The sequence below is a fragment of the Mercenaria mercenaria genome, chromosome 4, assembly GCF_021730395.1.
Source record: "Mercenaria mercenaria strain notata chromosome 4, MADL_Memer_1, whole genome shotgun sequence".
Classification (NCBI taxonomy): domain Eukaryota; kingdom Metazoa; phylum Mollusca; class Bivalvia; order Venerida; family Veneridae; genus Mercenaria; species Mercenaria mercenaria.
In genome coordinates this window covers 49,646,185-49,667,280 of record NC_069364.1, presented here as the reverse complement: position 1 = coordinate 49,667,280, position 21,096 = coordinate 49,646,185, and the positions used below count along the sequence as shown (strand labels likewise).

The following is a 21,096-nucleotide window of genomic DNA, read 5'->3' as shown; positions in this document are numbered from 1 at the left end:
TTGTCATACAAGAGTGCCAGAATGTCACAATATACGCCCGACACAGCAAATTTCTTTACTCTAGCACCTGTATTTGCAAATGAATTTTAATTTTGTGGTTGTTTAGTAATCATTGCAAGTCTTTTTTTTTCTAAGTCCACAAAAAATCCTTACCAGGTAGAGATACCTTAAAATGCACCTAAAATTTGAAAGTAACATCTATGTTGTACCACAGAAAAGTGGTCTTGGTTTTTCTCTACGGTCAGTTATAAAAAAAGTTACAATATAAGTTATTTATAGTAACAACTAAGGGAAGTTAATCTTAAAAAAAAAATCCAAACAAAAAATTGTAAGTCCACACAAAAATCTTTATCAGGTAGAGATTGGTCAAAATACACCTTAAAATTGGATGTAGCATGCATGTTGTACTACAGAAAAGTGTTCTCCAATTTTCCCTACGACTAGCAATGAAAAAGTTACAACACAAGCTATTTATAGTAACAACAAAGGGAAGTAATTCTAAAGAAGGGAACTGCGCATGACACTTCGTCTCATGATGGTGTATAGTTGTGCCAAGTTACATCAAAATCCCTCCATGCATGAAGAAGAAATGCTTCGGACAAAGTCATTCTTGTATCTGACCATTGGCCTCTAAGTGTGACCTTGACCTTAGACCTAGGGACCTGGTTCTTGCGCAAGACACTTCGACTCGTGGTGGTGAACATTTGTGCGAAGTTATATCAAATTCCCTCTATCCATGAAGAAGAAATGCTCCGGACAAGGTTTTCATTTTTGTATCCTTTGACCTCTAAGTGTGACCTTGACCTTAGACCTAGGGACCTGGTTCTTGCGCATGACACTCCGCCTCGTGGTGGTGAACATTTGTGCCACGTTTTATGAAAATCCCTCTATGCATGAAGAAGAAATGCTCCGGACAAAGTTTTCATTCTTGTATCCTTTGAACTCTAAGTGTGACCTTGACATTAGACCTAGGGACCTGGTTCTTGCGCAAGACACTCCGTTTCATGATGATGAACAGTTGTGCCAACTTTCATCAAAATCCCTCCATTCATGAAGAAGATGTGCTCCGGACAAAGTCATTCTTGAATTTGACCTTTAGCCTCTAAGTGTGACCTTGACCTTAGACCTAGGGACCTGATTCTTGCACATGACACTCCGTCTCATGATGGTGAACAACTGTGCCAAGTTTCATCAAAATCCCTCCATGCATGTAGAAGATATGCTCCGGACAAAGTCTGTGGACGTCGCCCGCCCATCCGCCCACCCGCCCGCCAGGGGCGTTCCCATAATACGTCCCGTTTTTTCAAACGGGCGTATAAAAAGTCTAGTATCACAAACTCTAAAATTATACTTAGTGAAAACAAAGAAGTATAAAATACATATTTATTTTATAGCTCTTTGGTGAAAATGATCAAATTATCTCAACCGATACTGAAGTCTCAGAAATTTTTAACAGTTTCTTTGTAAATGTAGCTAAAGATATTGGTGAAGATGTTCCCTTTGATAAAGAAACACATCCCAGTATTATTCAGAAAATTTCCTTGCAAAACTTTCCCCATGGTGCTTTTAATTTTAAACCAATCAATCAAGGAACTGTATCCAAAATCATAGATAAATTCAATATTAAAAAAGCAACAGGGGTAGACAAAATATCAGCTAAAATTTTGAAACTTGGAAAATCATCATTAGTACCATTTTATACAGACTTAATTAACCTTTCAATAAACTCAGGGATTTTTCCAGACCGATGAAAACAAAGGCAAGTAACCCCTGTTTTTAAGAAAAACGATCCTCTGACCAAATCTAATTATAGACCTGTAAGTATTCTGCCTGTATCATCAAAAAAATTTGAAAAAGTTTTGGCTGAGCAATTAGCACTTTTCTTTGAAAACATCTTCCATAAATTCTTATGTGCATTCAGAAAAGGACATGGTTGTCAAACCACTCTATTAAAACTTTTGGGAAACTGGAAAGAAGCCCTTGACAATAATCATTATGTTGCGGCAATCTTAATGGACCTCTCAAAAGCTTTTGACTGTTTACCCATGAAATTCTACTCTGCAAACTCTCTGCATACGGTTTATCTGATCAATCTATAAAATTAATGTCATCATATCTATCTAACAGAAAACAGCAAGTTAAAATATCAAATGTTGTTAGTAACTGGGCTGAAATTAACAAAGGTGTTCCTCAAGGCTCAATTTTAGGCCCCCTTCTTTTCAATGATTTTATTAATGATATCTTTTATTTCATTAAGGTAGGAAATATCTTCAATTACGCAGACGATAACACGCTGTCTTTTCATATTCCTGATTATCAAAAACTAGTTATTGTACTTCAAAAAGAAAGTCAAATTCGTATTGAATGGTTCCATATAAACTGTATGCAGGCAAATCCTGATGAATTTTAAGCGATATCTGTAGTTTAGAAGACTCGTGATAAAAATCTAACTTTTCAAACAGGTGACAGCTCAATTAAATGTGATTATATAGTAAAATTACTTGGTGTGGAAATTGATTTTAACTTAACATTTGATCAACATATAACTACAATATGTAAAAAAGCTGCACAACAAAGTAATGTTCTAAAACGGATTGGTAAACATCTCAGTAAATTAAATAGACTAACAATCTTCCATAGTTTTATCTTATCAAATTTTAAATTTCTGTCCTTTATCATAGCATTTCTGTAGTGTTACAAATACTACAAAAATTGAAACAAGAGCTGTCTCCATAGGATGACACATGCCCCCGATGGCACTTTGAATGAATAGTTATGGCCGATGTTAGAGTTTAGGACCTTTGACCTATGGAGCTGGGTCTTGCACGCGACACGTCGTCTTACTGTGTCACACATTCATGCGTCATTATTATAAAAATCCATGCATGAATGACAAAGATATGGACCGGACACGCCCATCAATGCACTATCATGAAAAATGACCTTTAACGTCTAAGTGTGACCTTGACCTTTGAGCTACGGACCTAGGTCGTGCGTGCGACACGTCGTCTTACTGTGGTACACATTCATGCCAAGTTATTTGAAAATCCATCCATCGATGACAAAGATATGGACCAGACATGCCCATCAATGCACTATCCTTTAAAGTCTAAGTGTGACCTTGACCTTTGAGCTACGGACCTGGGTCTTACGCGCGACACGTCGTCTTACTGTGGTACACATTCATGCCAAGTTATTTGAAAATCCATCCATGGATGACAAAGATATGGACCGAACACGCCCATCAATGCACTATCCTTTAACGTCTAAGTGTGACCTTGACCTTTGAGCTACGGACCTGGATCTTGCACGCGACACGTCGTCTTACTGTGGTACACATTCATGCCAAGTTATTTGAAAATCCATCCATCGATGACAAAGATATGGACCGGACACGCCCATCAATGCACTATCCTTTAATGTATAAGTGTGACATTGACCTTTGAGCTACGGACCTGGGTCTTGCGCGCGACACGTCGTCTTACTGTGGTACACATTCATGCCAAGTTATTTGAAAATCCATCCATCGATGACAAAGATATGGACCGGACACGCCCATCAATGCACTATCATGAAAAATGACCTTTAACGTCTAAGTGTGACCTTGACCTTTGAGCTACGGACCTAGGTCGTGCGTGCGACACGTCGTCTTACTGTGGTACACATTCATGCCAAGTTATTTGAAAATCCATCCATGGATGACAAAGATATGGACCAGACATGCCCATCAATGCACTATCCTTTAAAGTCTAAGTGTGACCTTGACCTTTGAGCTACGGACCTGGGTCTTACGCGCGACACGTCGTCTTACTGTGGTACACATTCATGCCAAGTTATTTGAAAATCCATCCATGGATGACAAAGATATGGACCGAACACGCCCATCAATGCACTATCCTTTAACGTCTAAGTGTGACCTTGACCTTTGAGCTACGGACCTGGATCTTGCACGCGACACGTCGTCTTACTGTGGTACACATTCATGCCAAGTTATTTGAAAATCCATCCATCGATGACAAAGATATGGACCGGACACGCCCATCAATGCACTATCCTTTAATGTATAAGTGTGACCTTGACCTTTGAGCTACGGACCTGGGTCTTGCGCGCGACACGTCGTCTTACTGTGGTACACATTCATGCCAAGTTATTTGAAAATCCATCCATCGATGACAAAGATATGGACCGGACACGAAAATTGCGGACAGACTGACAGACCGACAGACAGACAGACCGACAGACGGTTCAAAAACTATATGCCTCCCTTCGGGGGCATAAAAATTCAAGAAAGAGCCTTAAGATTTGTATATGATGATTATGTAAGTACATGTACTTATGACCAGTTACTAGTGAAAGCAAAATTACCACCATTGTATGTAAGAAGACAAAGAACTATGGCTATAGAAACTTTCAAACGTTAACCTATTTGGCACCTCCAGTTCTAACTGATCGAATAAATAAACGTTCAAATTAATCATATTATTTTAGATACTCTAATATTTTACAGGTACCCCAGGTCAGTAAAACTAAGTTCGGTAAGAACTGCTTTAGGTATGCTGCCCCTGTATTGTGGAACTCCCTACCTGACACTTTTCGGCAAACAAATAATTTTAACAATTTTAAAAATCTAATATCTTGCTGGTCAGGAAAGGAGTGTACCTGTGTAGCTTGTCAACAAGTATAACTTGTCCATATTGCAGTGGTATGCATACCTTTATCAAACCCCTGCTTGTTTTTCAGTTTGATAATTTTTGCATGTTTTTTCCATTACAGTTATAAATATTATTATTTGTGCTTCTTAGATTATGTGCTTATCCTCCAATTTCTTTTTAGTTTTGTAACATAATCTTGCTTTTTTAGTGTTTGCATGCCATCATACGTATTATAATTATATGCTCGTTTTATTCCAAATCTGAGAGGTTTATGCTAATATGTTCTCCTCAAACCCGGTTTGAAGGGATACGCTTTCTTAGCTTTTTTTAGTCTAGCACACATTTGTGTCAGTTTTCCCTTTTCAGTTTCTTACCTTCAGGTTCTTAAGTAATTTTTAGGCCTCTGGTCATGATTAGCAGTCCACTCAGTTTTTACCCTGTATAGCTTGTATAATAACTTGCTTTGCTTTTGTGTGATGTATATCACGGGTATGAAACGTTGCCTGCGGCACTAAATGTGCCACACTGAAATGAAGGCATCGCGCTTCCGACGGCGCAGGCATTGCGCAGGATGTTTACAGAAATAACGAGCAAGGTGAGTAAAATTGAATGTTTTTGGTTATTGTCTTTTTTACAGTAAAAACTTTTTAGAAATCGGGGAATACAGCGGGATGTAGTTGTGTCTTGCCGACAAATCCATGCCCAGTTTGCGAAGAAATATGTAATATTGTTATTTTGCGCGTGTTTTTCATCGGATACAGTAACATGAAAATTACAAAAGCAGTGAATATTCCGAGTCATTTCATATCCTGCTGAAAAAGGAATGATGTATTTCTGTAGTATATTATATAAAGACATGACATCTGATCGATTGAGATAAAATACATGTCATGGAAAAGGTATATCCCCACGTCCTGCCGACTATTCAGTCCAGTGCCGCAGGCATCTCGATGGTGCCGCAGACATCGTGAGAGGCGCAGTCATCTTGAATACTATTGTAGTCGGTAGTACGTGTAATTTCGACCTTCTAACATGTATTGAAGTACAAAAATATCAATAACAATGTTGTTCCTCCAGTTATTGTGTAAGACAAATCTTCTCAATCCGAACTTTGTAATATTAATAGCTATTTTAAGAATTTCACAATATTTTTTCTTGCTCCTTTGGGGGATGGGACCAGGTGCCTTGAGAAAGGGCACAAGCAAAGGAAGAAAGATCAGCACTTTTTATATTTGGACTACTTAATTGTGACTAGACCTGCGTAGACTTACATTTGATTTTGTAGTTTTCAGCCTATATAGCCCCATCCTCTATCATAAATTTAAAATGTTTATGTTAAATGCATCCTTTCAATTCACTTTGGCCAGATCTCATGGATTATCATTTGAATTAATGACATAAGACAGCTCATCGCCCTAAAATACAATGTTCTATCTCCATTTTTTCAAAGAAAAAAAATGAGATATGTACAAATTTTAATTCGTAATTGAATGTTCTCCCTGTAAAGTTAATTTAGTACTATATTTATAATACCATTCTATCGAATCCGATAAAATCTCTCTGTTCTATCTTCTTTAGGACAGACTTCCTTTTCTATGTGTATTTTTGTATAAATATCATAATTTATTGAGTCAGATTATTATTATATTATTATTTCAACTGCATCGTATCTTTGGAGAGACTTTCAGCCACCTACTACAGTTTACAGAAGAAACTCTAATACGGATATTACAGTATTCCAGAGCCTTTGTACATTTTCTTATTCCATTAAACGATTATATTTATGTGAGTGTTCCAGACATTGACTTCCTCTTTGCAAAATGCTTAAAATCAACCGTCATTCTTTTCACGGGTTGTCATCCTGGGGAAACGCCTACAACAGTCAGTGCTGCAGTTTGATATGCTGGATGGTTTCAAGGCCGCTGTCCAATCAACTGTGAGGGAGTAAAGCGGACTAAATGTAGTGTACAGTGTATATCAGTGTATATACATGTTCAGGATTTTAACAACGTACAGTCACCCAGCATCTCCGTTAGATGTCCATACATGGATATTGTGGAGTAACCGTAATCAAGTTGAAGTTGAAACGGCATTGACTCGAATGCTGAGAAATGAAATACAACAACAACAACAACAACAACAATTATCTTTCTTAATCCCATGTCAGATAATGTAACAGTGTGACTGAATAATTTAATGAACAGTGTTTTTAATACCATTATTAATTTTGTGTTAGTTTCAAAGCTGCCTGTTCTTATGCTTTTAAATACTATATAACTTCTCTAAGATATATATTTTCGTTCTCACACAAAAATGGAATACAAATCTTTACTTTACATTAGATAATCAGCGTTGTGTTATTATTTGAGCCGCGTCATGAGAAAGTGGATTTGCGCCCAGCATGGATTCTGACCAGGATCCATGTTGTTCGCTTTCAAAGAATATTGAAATTAGAGAAACCGTTAGCGAACAGCATGGGTCCTGACCAGACTGCGCGGATGCGCAGGCTGATCTGGATCCATGCTGGTCGCAAACGCACTATGTTGGTTTTTCTCATGGCGCGGCTCATTTCAAGAACTAAACCTCAATATACATTGTTCATTTAGAGGTGAGTGAACGATCCCACTTTCCTTCGTATTTGTCTTATTTAAACGTATCACAACGTCTTGATATTTTAATACTTGATTTCAGTTTGACTATATGATAATAAAACTGTTTCTTGATTTTTTTGTTGCACATTCTTTCCATTTTTATTTTTGCCGTATTTTTTCACATGGAGTGTCCGATGCAGTCCTCTCGCTGTGAACGGTAATCTGGTAATAGCTTCCGCTAAAAGAAGTACAAACGATGTAACTGTGTTTTCAAGTTATGTCTAGACTTCTTATTTTGCATTTATTTGCAGTTCAGTAACAAAGACATTCAAGGTCGGTTACAAGAACTTGTTCCGTCAATCTCTTTTCAGTATAGTTTTATTAACATTTCTCACACTGTAGAAACAATGTGTGGTCTAAACATAACTTGATACATCATGCAAGTAATGTGTATACTTAAGAAATAATATATCTCATCCAGTGATTTGTCGTTGAATAAATCATTGTTTGGAGTTCAGATGCGAAGGAATTATATCACGAGGGCGCAGCCCGAGTGATATAATAATACGCATCTGAACGACAAACAATGATTTATTCAAGAGCAAATCACTAAATGAGATATATTATTTCGATTCTAACACGTTACCAAGGATTTTTAAGTACATCCTTGACGACATTCATTAAATATTTGCCCGTTTTCAATCGGTTTCTTTTCCAGCGCGCCGCTATGCCGTTTGACGCCATTTTGGTAGCCCCACTTTATTTATTTATTTATTTATTAACTTTCGAGTTCATCGTTTCAGATATATATATTTCCTTGGTGTACTGCCACGGCTATAATATACTCATGGTGTCTATGGGATGGGTTCCTTTAAATATGGGACAACCAAAAGAAAGTTTGCAGACTGTAATAATTGATTTAATGTTTCTTTCACGATAATAAAGATGATAAACAGAGATACTTGTATATCGGTATCAGTATCAGTATCCTGGAAATAAAAATAATTCAATTATATTAACTATTTAACAAATTATTCAAATGTCAAAATTACAACGCGATATGACAGATGACAGCTGTCAAAAATGTAAACAACATTGACCACCTGATAAAATCAGTCATGCTTAGCATTATTGCATTACAGGTAAAATATAATGTGTTTACAAATAGCGATCATACAATTATGTACCGATGATAAAAGAAAATATAAGTCAAAATATTTACCTGGAAATGTATAAGTTCCAGTTGATATACAAAAATGCACAAAATATATGAGCGGCTTAAAATGCAACAGACATCTTGAAATTTGACTTAAAAAGTGACCAGTGCAGTGATTGGTTGTTAGTGATCACGTGCATACGTTTTATATAGGTTCATTTATAGGATTCATATTGGAAGGTTATTGATTTATTTCCCTTGGACTGAAAAAGAAAGTTTTGGAACTATGGAACGTCATACGTGTCATAAGTCTGACAACACACAAGTAAAAACAACGGAGTTTTATTGGCAGATAATTTAATTTCACTCTATGACATTCTCCCCCTGCTCCGAAAATGTCGTCCCCGACATTTATGGGAACATCTTAAGTAAAGAATTAACAAGTATTTGCAGATCAAATACAAGTTACAAGTTGCTTCCGATATATCGCTCGTGTGCTTATTATAAAAACAACGAAGTATTTAAGCGAAATATACATAGGTGAATACTGTGGTGAATATTGTGAACCATTACATGTGTGCTTGTAAATGTATTGGAATATTTATTGTAGTATGATTGTGAACTATATACGATTTTAAATCGCACGCAATATGCTACACAAATCCATTTTCATTTCGCAATTATCCACAAGTACAGTATTTGCATTCACTCAGTGTCCATTCATACTTCATATATTATGTACATAATTCAGGTAAAGTTTTGTAAAAGTTAGTCTCTTTTTCACTTTCAAATTACACAATTGTAACAACAGGATTTCTTAAGGCAAGTATTATGCATCAGAAGAGGAAGCTCTGGTATCTTTCATTATCATACTAGAACATAAATCTGTTATTCCATGTTCTAGGCGATCTGTAGGTAAGTATACTCGTTTCAAGTACATTCAGCTAGAGAAACAAGGCTGCGTCCATAAAATTTCAGGTAAAACTATTTTGCTTTCAGGTGCAGCTATATCAGGTAAGTATGATTACTTCTCTTTCAGGTTCCAAAAGGTAAAAACAAGGTAAAACTCCTAAAGGTAGGTATCAGATTTTATTGTACAACAGTACTATTTACCCTGGTTCCTCTGATGAATCTCCTGTGTCATCAAGGTTTGTATCATTTGAGTCCTGTGATGATGCCTCTGACGTTGGAGAAACACTTTCATATGCTCTGTGTTTCATTCCAAGAGGTAATAGATGGTTTCTGTGAAGTACCCGTGTCTTTTTGGCATTCCGACAGTCCTTTAATATCTCGTATACTGGTAGATCATCATTTGGTTGTGCCACAACTATATACGGCGTATCCTCCCATCTGTCTGCCAGCTTGTGTTTTCCACGAATATTAACGTTTCTTGCAAGGACAAGGTCTCCCGGTTTTAAACTGTTTGCTTTAGCTTTGATGTCATATCGCTCTTTATTCTTTGCTGCCGCTAGTTTTGACGTCTCTTCAGCTTTCTTGTATGCTGATGCTAATTTTGCCCGGAGTTTGTTGATATACTCATGTTGGTTTTGACTACTAAAGTCTTGAGATGGAAGACCCAAGAGAGCGTCGATAGCCAGTTTTGGATGTCGCCCGAACATAAGAAAATATGGTGAAAATCCTGTGCTTGGATGTATTGTTATATTGTACGCATGGACTAATGGAGCTATGTGAGATTTCCAATCACTTTTCATGCTGTTTTCCAGCGTTCCAAGCATCTTCAAAAGAGCTGAGTTGAAGCGCTCTACAGGATTTCCCATAGGATGGTACGGTGTTGTATGTGATTTGGCGACACCTGCTAGCTGACAAAGCTCTTTGATCAAGGAAGATTCAAAGTTAGCTCCCTGATCACTATGGATCCTTGAAGGAAACCCATAATGAACAATGAACTGATCAAAGAGAACACGAGCTGTTGTTTTTGCCGTCTGATTCTTAGTAGGATACGCCTGTGAATACCTCGTAAAGTGATCTGTGAGTACGAGTATATGCTCATGGCCGCCTTTGGACTTCTCCAAACTTAAGAAATCGATGCAAAGTATTTCCATTGGCGAAGAGGAGGTGAAGTTGACCAGAGGTGCTACGGAAGGAAAGGTTTTCCGCTTGGTGCAGCGATCACACTGTCGGACTCTTTCCTCTATCCATGAATCCATGCCAGGCCAGTAAAACCTTTGCTTAAAGAGGGATGTTGTTCTGTCTCTACCTTGGTGCCCGAGATCATCATGGAGTGCCAAAAATATTTCTTCTCGTAGATGAGTTGGAAGGACTAACTGAAGATATTCTTGGTCGTTTAGCTGACCTCGGCGGTATACTACTCCGTCTTTCAGTACAAGATGATTCCATTCCCGCAGGTACTTTCTCACTGTAAGATCATTAGTGCAAGTCTGCTGAGCAGTGGGCTTTACACCATCTTTCAGGTAAGTAGTAATTTGTGAAATGGTGTTATCGTCCTGTTGAGCTTTCCGCCAGTCCTTGGATTTTAGAGACAAGGAGTCAACAATATCGTCTGGTACTACATCTTTTGCTGGTTCAACTGTTTGAATATCGTCTGGCGTTACCATACTAAATACAACAGGAGCCTGTATGGTGTCAGTTGTGGCTGTAAGTGCAAGCGCTTGGATGATGTCGTTGGTAATACTGTTGTCAAAAGTACTTGAATCCTGTTCGAACATTCGGGAAAGACCGTCGGCATCTGCATTTTCTTTTCCACTCCTATATCTGATGTTAAAGTTATAATTTGATAAGGCTGCCATCCATCGATGTCTTGTAGCGTCGAGTTTTGCAGAAGTTTTCACGAATGTAAGTGGGTTATTGTCTGTCAATACTTCGAACGTATTACCATAGAGATAGTCGTTGAATTTTTCTGTTATTGCCCACTTAAGCGCCAGGAATTCGAGTTTATGCGCTGGATAGTGCTTTTCTGCTGGCTTTAGACTACGACTTGCATACGCAATAACTCTGTCTATTCCTCCTTGGTTCTGATAAAGGACTGCTCCCAGACCGGAACAAGAAGCATCTGTATGGAGCCTAAATGGTAACTGGTAATTAGCGTACGCGAGGATTGGTGGATGAATGAGTCTTTCAATGATGGTGTCCATTGCTTTCTGTTGTTCTTTATCCCATACAAACGGTGTTTTTCTTTTTGACGTTTTCTGGCCTTTCTTTGTTGAATGTCCAATTAACAAGTCATTTAATGGTCTTACTATAGATGCATAGCCCTTGATAAAACGTCTGTAGTAACCAGTGAATCCAAGAAATTGACGAACGGCTTTAGTAGACTTTGGGATCGGCCAGGACTTAACAGCGTCAATCTTATCAGGATCTGCCTGTATGCCTTCCTCAGATACGACATGTCCTAGGTATGTTATTTTTGACTTGAAGAACTCGCATTTCGACGGCTTTAGTTTCAGATGGTGTTCACTTAGTTTGGCGAATACGGCTTCGAGACGTTGAAGATGTTCTTGAAATGTCGACGAAAAGATAACTATATCATCGAGATATATGAGACAATCTCGTAGATCTAAGTCTCCCATGCATCTTTCCATCAACCTTTGGAACGTCGCATTTGTTAATCCAAACGACATTCTGTTGTACTCGTAAAAACCAAGTGGTCCTACTTGAAATGCTGTAAATTTGCGATGTTCTTCTTTTACTGGTACCTGCCAATAACCTGCTTTTAAATCTAATTTCGAAAAATACTTTGATCCGGATAAAAGATGTAGAGTGTTTTCGATTCTTGGAATAGCATAGGCATCTTTGACCGTTCGATTGTTGATGGTTCTAAAATCTATACAAAATCTAATCTGACCGTCCTTTTTCCTGACAATAACGACGTTTGATGAGAAAGGGCTGTTGGATTGTCTTATCGCACCACATTCTAGCATTTCATGTATGTGTTCTTTGATTTCCTGCATTAATCCTGGAGCTATATTTCTATATGGTTGTTTGAATGGTGTGTAATCAGTCAGATGTATTTCATGTTCTAAAAGATCTGTTTCTCCTAAATCAGTTGGTCCTGTAGAGAATATATGTTCCCACTTGTTGAACATGTTCTTGACTTCTGTCTTCTGCTCTTCTGTTAGCATGCTGTTGTCTAGCGAAATACTAAATCTCTTTGTTATATCTTCTTCCTCTCGGTTAGTGTCATCGATGTTTTGCCGGTTTACCGTAGCAGTTTTGTCTTGATTTTCTGCATCGAACATTGGTGCTGATCTTAAAACTTTAACTTCCTGTAACTGGCAAAGATTTGACTTTGGTGGTAGCGATATAGCTTTAGCAGAAAGATTAAATATTCTGACAGGAACTCTTGCACTATTTCCAGGTTTGTTGAGAGTTACAACTCTTGGACAGACGTTCACTCTGCTAGAACAATGTTGATCATCACAGGGTTCTGTCACAGCACTTTCAATAGGTGAAGATTTTCTGACGAAACCGGTTACAGTTCTAGTCTCAAACGGTTTTAAATTGATCCTTTGTGTAGACTTGACAATTCCTACCGAATCATTTACCAAACTATTAAATGCTATATCCCATTCTTCTGGTATCGTCTCATTAGATGTTTCAAGACGGCAGAGTCGAATAAAATTCGTACCAATAATCACCGGAATGTTAGAATTATTACTGGTATTTGGCACCACTAGAATTGGAAGATCAAAAGAATTGTCCTTTAGAAATGGCACAGACACTCTAGCTTCGATATATCCAAGATATGGAACACTCTGACCATTTGCAGCACTGATTTTCAAATTGAATTCTGTTAAGGGATGTAATGCTGGTTTAGGATCTAATGAATTGTAGAAATCTAGATTTACAGTTGTAACCATAGATCCAGTATCAATAAGACATTTGGATGTTTTTCCTTCCAAAATAACGTCACTGGTGTTATTACTACCGACGATTCTATTGAACAAATTCTGTGTTTTGGGACTTTTATTATTGCTGTCTCTAATCTGCCCCTCGACAGAGACTCCTAGCGGTTTAAAGGCTTATTTGGTGTGTTTGTTCTACCTGCTGCCTCCGTCTTGGAATTTGATTGTACTTGTTTATGTTCTTGTTTTGCTGTATCTCCTTTGTCCGTATCTTGTTTTCTCTGTTCTGCGCTGGAACCTTCTCTATAATGCCTGTTAAACTCTTTATTATCTCTTCTGCTGTCTGACTCTCTGTACTTCTCACATCGTAATTTCTTTCTCTGTCATATCCGTATCTATCATTAGTTCTTCTGTCTCCCCTATATCCTCTTTCAATATCATCTCTTCTGTATCTTGGGTACCTATCGTCCTCTTTTCTCCAATCTATATCATCATATCGTCTACGATAATCTCTGTTTGGTCTATCTGTGTCATATCTTTCTCGATAATCTCTTTTGTAATTTCTTCTGTCCCCATATTCATAATCTCTGTATCTATTTCTGTAATTTCCTCTATCATATCTATCTCTATATCTATCTCTTCTATCCCATCTACTCCTTTCTTGCTCTATATCATGACGTCTATGTATGTCACCACTTGTACTTTCTTTCTCTTCTCTAGACTTTTCTTGAACTCGAAGAAGTTCTTCTTCTGGCCTTTTCATCCTTTCTAAAACTGTTTTCATGACAAGATCACTGTCGTCTTCACTTTTATGCTGATTTAGTGATATTTTATCTTCTATTTCTACTTCTTGTATTCTCGTCATCGACATCTCGTTTTCTTCTATACGTACTTTTCTTCGCAACTCTTCAAAAGACTTTGAAGTTTCAAAGCTTAGTCTTGTAGCGTTTTTCAGGTCCTCACTGTACAAATGCCTCCAGAATCTTGTTTTTAACATATCTTCTCTTTGTTCTTCTTTTATATGACCTTTTTCTATTGCTCTCTGTAATATACTTTCCAATCGCAAGCCCCATTCTGACACATTTTCATCCTTTCCTTGTTTCGACATGTAAAATTCAGATAAAACTGATTCACCCGATCTGATGTTTCCATATATACCTTCTAACTTGTTTATAATTTGCTGTATGGTTGCATCAGGACTCATGGTCAACAATATCTTTCTGGTGTGTCCACATAACGAATTTCTAATTGCTTGTCGGAGAATATTTTCCTCATATAGTCCCGACTTAAGAATAATTTCAACCTCTATTTTCCATTCTTCGAATGTAGTTTCAGTTAATGATGGGATATTGGGCTTGTGTAACTTTGCTTTCGTACTTTCAGTTTTCTCACTTTTGTTTGCCTTTCTAGTATCGCTTTTGTTCTCATTTATTTCAGCATTAGTTCTGTTCTCATTAAGTAATCGAGCTTCTTTCTCCTTAATTCGTTGCTTTAGTAACAGTTCCTCGTCCTTTAATTTCTTCAGTTTATCTTTCTCTATCTTTCGTTTCTCACTTTCTCTTTTGGTTTCTGTCTGTCTATGCTTTAAATTGTCTAGTTCTTCAGCTTGTTTTTGTTTGAGCATTCTATTTTCTTGGATAGCATCATTTACCCTCTTTTCTCTAATCTTTAATTGTTTTATTTTCTCTTTCAACATATCTTCTGCAGCCGTATACTTTAAATGTTTGTTTCTATCTCGTTTTATATTTTCTTTTTCTGTCTCTGTATTTCTAAGTTTATCTATACTAGATTTCAATTCAGCATTTTCACATTGATATTGCTGCCATTTTTCATCAAGCCATCTCATTTCATTCTCAAAATTCACATTTTTGTTTTCTTCAGTTTCTATCTCTGTACTATTATGTCTCGGATTTTCAATATAATCTACATCATATATTTGATCCACTGTTGTGTATGCATCTTCCGAGGCATCACTTTCAGATTGTTGTGAATCTAATTCTATTTCACTTTCTTTATCTTCTAGACTATCACTTGATAGTGGGTTTTCATTCCTGAAGCTCATTTCATCTTTCATATTCAGAACTGAACCTTTCCTTTTCTTCATTCTTTCTTCACTAAATGTCTGTCTAGCATTTGCCTGTAATTCCGTTGATTTATCTAAATCTGAATATTCACTATCTGAACTATCTTTACGTTCAGCTCTTTTGCTTTGTGTAATTTCACTTTCTTTCAATCTTAGGTTCTCCTTACTTGAACTTGTATACTTTCTGATTTTATCACTTCTTTCTTTTCTTTCTATACTACTATTATGATCACTATCAACTTGTTCTAATTCTTTAAACCCTTCCTCTGTTTCACTTGTATCACTTTCAAAATCTTTCTTAATATCTTTAGACTTCTGTCTTATCTCTTTATCTACCCTTTCTCTTTCTTTCATTCCTTGCTCCATTTCATATAGCAGCTTGCTTTTCTCTTTAAGTTTACGCCGTTCATGTATTAACCTTTCTCTCTGCTTTTGTAGTTCAAGTTGTTCTCTCTCCTTTTTATCATGTTCACTTTGCTCACGCTTACGTTTTTCCTCCTTTTCTAGTGTTCTTGCATTTTGTCTTTTTAATCTATCTTCCTCCTTTCTCCTATTTCTTTCAATTTTTCTCAGTTCTCTTTCTGACATATATTCCGCCATGATTTTGTATGTTTTGTAACTTTTTCTATGTTTGTCTCAGATTTATTTACTTCACTTTCATATATAGTGTCTATTTCACTTTCATGTATAGTGTTTTAAATAAGTTTATCTAAGGTTCATTCCAATCACTTTCGTCTTTCACAGTGTCTATTTCACTTTCATGGGATCTATATCACAGTTTTCTATTTCACATGTACATGACTTAATTATCACACTGTTTGCTTTAATTATACATTTAACAATAAGCTAGAGTCTTTGTCTCTATTATTCTATTTGCGTAGTTCTATCCAATCTCAGTATTAAGTAGCTATCAGCTAATTTTACTTTTCACTAATGTTGACAACGTGCATTTCACAATATACCTCTTACATAAACTGTACTTTTCACAAGAGACTAAATATTTCATTCATCTTCACATCATGAATAAAATTTCATTTATTATTCACAACTAAACTGAAGTCCCTCCATGTATTCCGTATTTTATTTCATAAATGTGTACTTTCACTTTTGTCCCTCCTTGTATTCCGTACTTTGCAAATAATACTTCTATTCAAGTTTGTATTTTACTTTTCACGTTAATATGTTAAAGTGTAACGTGTATCAATGTTTGTGTGTATGTTTGTATGTGTGTGAGAGCGAAAGAGCGCGCACGTTATTTACTATTCGCGCGAATAAAGTTTAGGTAGGTAAATTTTGTAATATTATTAATTACAAACTTTTACACTATCTATACAGCTTGTTTTACGCAATATTCCTTTATACGTTATTACAATAGATAAATATTGCAATAAACAATATTGCTATTCTTCACACTACTATAAAAAACGCAAAAAAAATATTCAACTGAGATCAAAACAAAAATTTCATTTCGTTTGAAAAAAAATTTTTGCTCCGAGCTGGATTCGAACTCACTCTTGACGAGTCTTGACAATTTATTTTCAGAGCAGCGCTTTAGCACACTAAGCTATCACGCCGGCTGTTATCAGTAGGGTAGTTTTATCGATATCTTTACAATTCTACCGAGTATTGGATTTTAAAGCAGGGTCTTTCACAGATATCGGAAAACTGTAATTTACAGAGACTAAGTGTGGACTTTTATCAATAAACCAAAATTCCTTGGAAAAATGGTCTATTTAATATATAACTACTATAGGACACCAGATAAGTCACTAATATGAAATTGATCAGGTCGGATATCCGGGCACTTTAGCGTATCGCGTTGCGTAGCAACAAGCCGAGGTGACAGCAAACGCTAAATTGTAATTGAAAAGCGTTTCATGTTTCACTAGTGCTGGTTGTTTTTCTTTGCTTAAAGTTAAATTTTGGGAAATATTAATAAGTCAGTGAATTTATAATGTAGCATGATGTCCCAGAAATCACTCCTGTGAAAGAAAACTTTCTTTTTTTAGGTTTCAGACGTGATATTCATCATTGATCCGTGTAAGCTGCGAGGTCTCATATTTGTGACGGACTGGATGAAAATCATAATTTAAAAAATTGGAGGTCTTTTAAAAATAAATAAAGTAGAGAATCTAGCTCAACTAATTAGGTTAATCCATTTGTTTCACTTTTCTCGTTCTATTTTGTAGCCTGCCATTAAAATAGTTCTGAAAGCCAGATAGCTTGAACTGTGGTGTCAAAAGTGATTCAGTCACGCCAAATTTAATTAAATCAACACCTCTTACCTAAATTCTGATTCGTGTGAGATTTAATGAGAGGTGTCAAAATTTAAAGCTTAATAGTACATTATGCGTAAATACTGGAGAAGGGATTTTTTCCCTCGAAGCCAAAGGACTATATTTTTATAGCTCTTTGCTCGAAGCGTATCAGGATCACAATATAAGATATTTTTCTGCATTTATAACACAAAGGGATTTTTATATGTTACACGTGGAGATAAAATGATATATAATAACTGCATGCTAGCTTCTTTTTACGAAAAGCCAGGACGTATCAATAAATTGATGACTTCTGTTTACGAAAATACTGTCTGCTTTGTAGTAAATTGTCAATTATTTAAAACTGTGAACGATAATTTGCATCCATATTTTTTTGTTAATTGTTATAGGCTGTCACAATTGACTGCTTCCACATACCACAAAATTAAAGCATACATTCCAGTCATAAGTCATAAATCACTATGGAAACCAATCAGTATGTGGTATATTAATGAAAATCAGTTTCGACCAGTTCCTAATGACTATCACTAATTAATACTATTGATTTCCTGTTTGTTTTATCCCTCTGATGTACCCCTTCGGGGCCATATGGTAATTTCCTGTCTTATCCGTTTGATGTATGCCTTCAGGGTCTTATGATATTTGGAAGATGCACATTATTGTTATTTGCATGTCAATTATTGTCAAAGGGATTAAGAGAGCTACTACATAAAAAACCTTAATTAATACACATGCCCGAGCATATAGGCATATAGTTCATTTGAAATTTTAAAATCAATTCACCAAACTAATTTTTGACTGGAAGGACATTTCACATTTCTTCAAAAAAAAAAAAAAAAAAAAAAAAGAATGACTGCAATAAGATTACATAGAATAAAGTATAAGTTTTCAACTTTATTTAAATGACTTTCATACTTAATGTACTTCAACATTATAGTATTTTACATAAAACAAAATAAAATATATCGCACAAAATACATTTCAGCAAAATGGCAACAATATAATTATTTCAGAGCATTAAAACATTTAGAAAATCAGCTTATCAGCTTATTTTAAAAAGACATAAAAATCAGAAAATTAATTTACTTATTTATTTGATCTGTTCATTCTTGAAAAGAAAATAACATTCTTTTTCAAGACACTTAAAAGATTCTCTGAAAGATGAAAGAAACAACTGCTACGATTTTAAGCAAAGAAGTTGAATAAAAAAATTGTTATGTTCTCAGATATTTAGTTTAGTTTAATATTTATATATGCAAACTGAGAAAATGTTGAATAAATTTGGAAACTTGTTTTAATTATAACTTATCCGTAGCGCCGAAGAGCTGACAATACATAATGTGTCACTTTTTCCCGACCGTTTTAAAATGCCACAAAATCAATTAATACAAAAACCCTACTTTTTTTGAAAAATATATAGATTGTACCACAGCGTAAGGACTGTAGATAATAAAAAAATTACTCTTGATTTGTTTTATTTGAAAATAAAAACATCAAAACCCACACCGCTAGTTAATTCGCTACGTATTGCCGGGTCCTGCTTTCACCTCCAAGGTGATTTGCATAATCGACTGCTCCGGATGTGACGTCATGCCGACCTGATCAATAAGATTATATAGGACAGTGGGAAAACATGCTAAATTAGTTTGTGAGGGTCACTTCCGGTTACTATGAAAAACAAATCTAGGCTATTATTTACTAAACAAATTGTCTATCAAACTTAAATAATCTTACAAATTGTAATTATACACTCATACTAATACCATTAAATGGTACAAAAACAATTATTACTCTCTTAGCAAAAGAATATCAATATAAAAATGCAACTTACAGTTCTCCAATACAATCACAATATTCCTCACAATTACACAAAATTAAACACACTGCGTTATTTAAACGTCCTAAACACAAATGCTCAAAAGTTCCTCAAATGTTCCTGTATCCTGAAGAAATTCCCCGTATTGACGTCTATATCCGTGTAGAGATGCATCCAACGTAGCGGGCCCCGTCCATAAATCGATCCTTTTCGCAGCTGGGTTTCAGATTCCGTTCCTGTTTCCAAATCGAATCCAAGCATAACGTCACATTTTATAACAGCATCCGGAATTATAAAATTCCAAAGTAGTTCACTCACAATGCACTATATAAAAGTCTGCTAGAAAAAATGTTGGGCGCCATTTTGGTAGCCCCACTTTATTTATTTATTTATTTATTAACTTTTGAGTTCATCGTTTCAGATATATATATTTCCTTGGTGTACTGCCACGGCTATAATATACTCATGGTGTCTATGGGATGGGTTCCTTTAAATATGGGACAACCAAAAGAAAGTTTGCAGACTGTAATAATTGATTTAATGTTTCTTTCACGATAATAAAGATGATAAACAGAGATACTTGTATATCGGTATCAGTATCAGTATCCTGGAAATAAAAATAATTCAATTATATTAACTATTTAACAAATTATTCAAATGTCAAAATTACAACGCGATATGACAGATGACAGCTGTCAAAAATGTAAACAACATTGACCACCTGATAAAATCAGTCATGCTTAGCATTATTGCATTACAGGTAAAATATAATGTGTTTACAAATAGCGATCATACAATTATGTACCGATGATAAAAGAATATATAAGTCAAAATATTTACCTGGAAATGTATAAGTTCCAGTTGATATACAAAAATGCACAAAATATATGAGCGGCTTAAAATGCAACAGACATCTTGAAATTTGACTTAAAAAGTGACCAGTGCAGTGATTGGTTGTTAGTGATCACGTGCATACGTTTTATATAGGTTCATTTATAGGATTCATATTGGAAGGTTATTGATTTATTTCCCTTGGACTGAAAAAGAAAGTTTTGGAACTATGGAACGTCATACGTGTCATAAGTCTGACAACACACAAGTAAAAACAACGGAGTTTTATTGGCAGATAATTTAATTTCACTCTATGACACCATGCCGTAATAATCATTAGTGTGACGTCAGAACAGTGATTTGTTGTATAATAATTCACTGTTTTCTGCCTTCTTTGTTTAATGGGAAAAATGAATCGGATCTTGTTAGAATGCTACATTAACCTTCAACCTGCTGGCGGCATGTGATTCTGCCTTTGCGACCTGTGCAGACTAAGATCAGCCTGCACATCAGAGCAGTCTGATAATGGTCTGCACTGTTTGCTGTTCAGTCAGTAAATTTTCCTTCAATTAATAAATAGTACTGTCCAAATTGAATGACAGGCCAGTCCATTTTAGAAATTTAGCAGGGTAAAGGTTAAATATCAATTACATATATATGTCACTGTCAGTAATGTATGTATTATTACCATCATGGAAATGAAAAATAATGCAGTTAGGCTACTCTGTAGAGCATCTTTAACAAGAAGATTGCATCTTAAACATATTTGAAAAAAACTTCATTACTCAAGCAACAGTAAAAAATTCTGATTGAATATCAAAAGTTATGACTAATGCATGTCCATACAAACTTTTTCTTTGGATAC

The 21,096-nt window shown here is 35.7% G+C and overlaps 1 protein-coding gene across 1 annotated transcript; it reads right to left on the bottom strand.

Annotated features, from left to right (window-relative positions):
• Positions 1 to 13,391: 13,391 nt before the first annotated feature.
• LOC123546283 (trichohyalin-like) lies at positions 13,392 to 15,905 on the bottom strand. The gene has a single exon (XM_045332480.2). The coding sequence runs from the start codon at positions 15,903 to 15,905 to the stop codon at positions 13,392 to 13,394; it is 2,514 nt and encodes an 837-aa protein (XP_045188415.2).
• Between the last annotated feature and the right edge of the window lie 5,191 nt (positions 15,906 to 21,096).

Coding starts and splice junctions, on each gene's coding strand:
- LOC123546283 (XM_045332480.2), bottom strand. CDS start 15,905: ATGGCGGAATATATGTCAGAAAGAGAACTGAGAAAAATTGAAAGAAAT.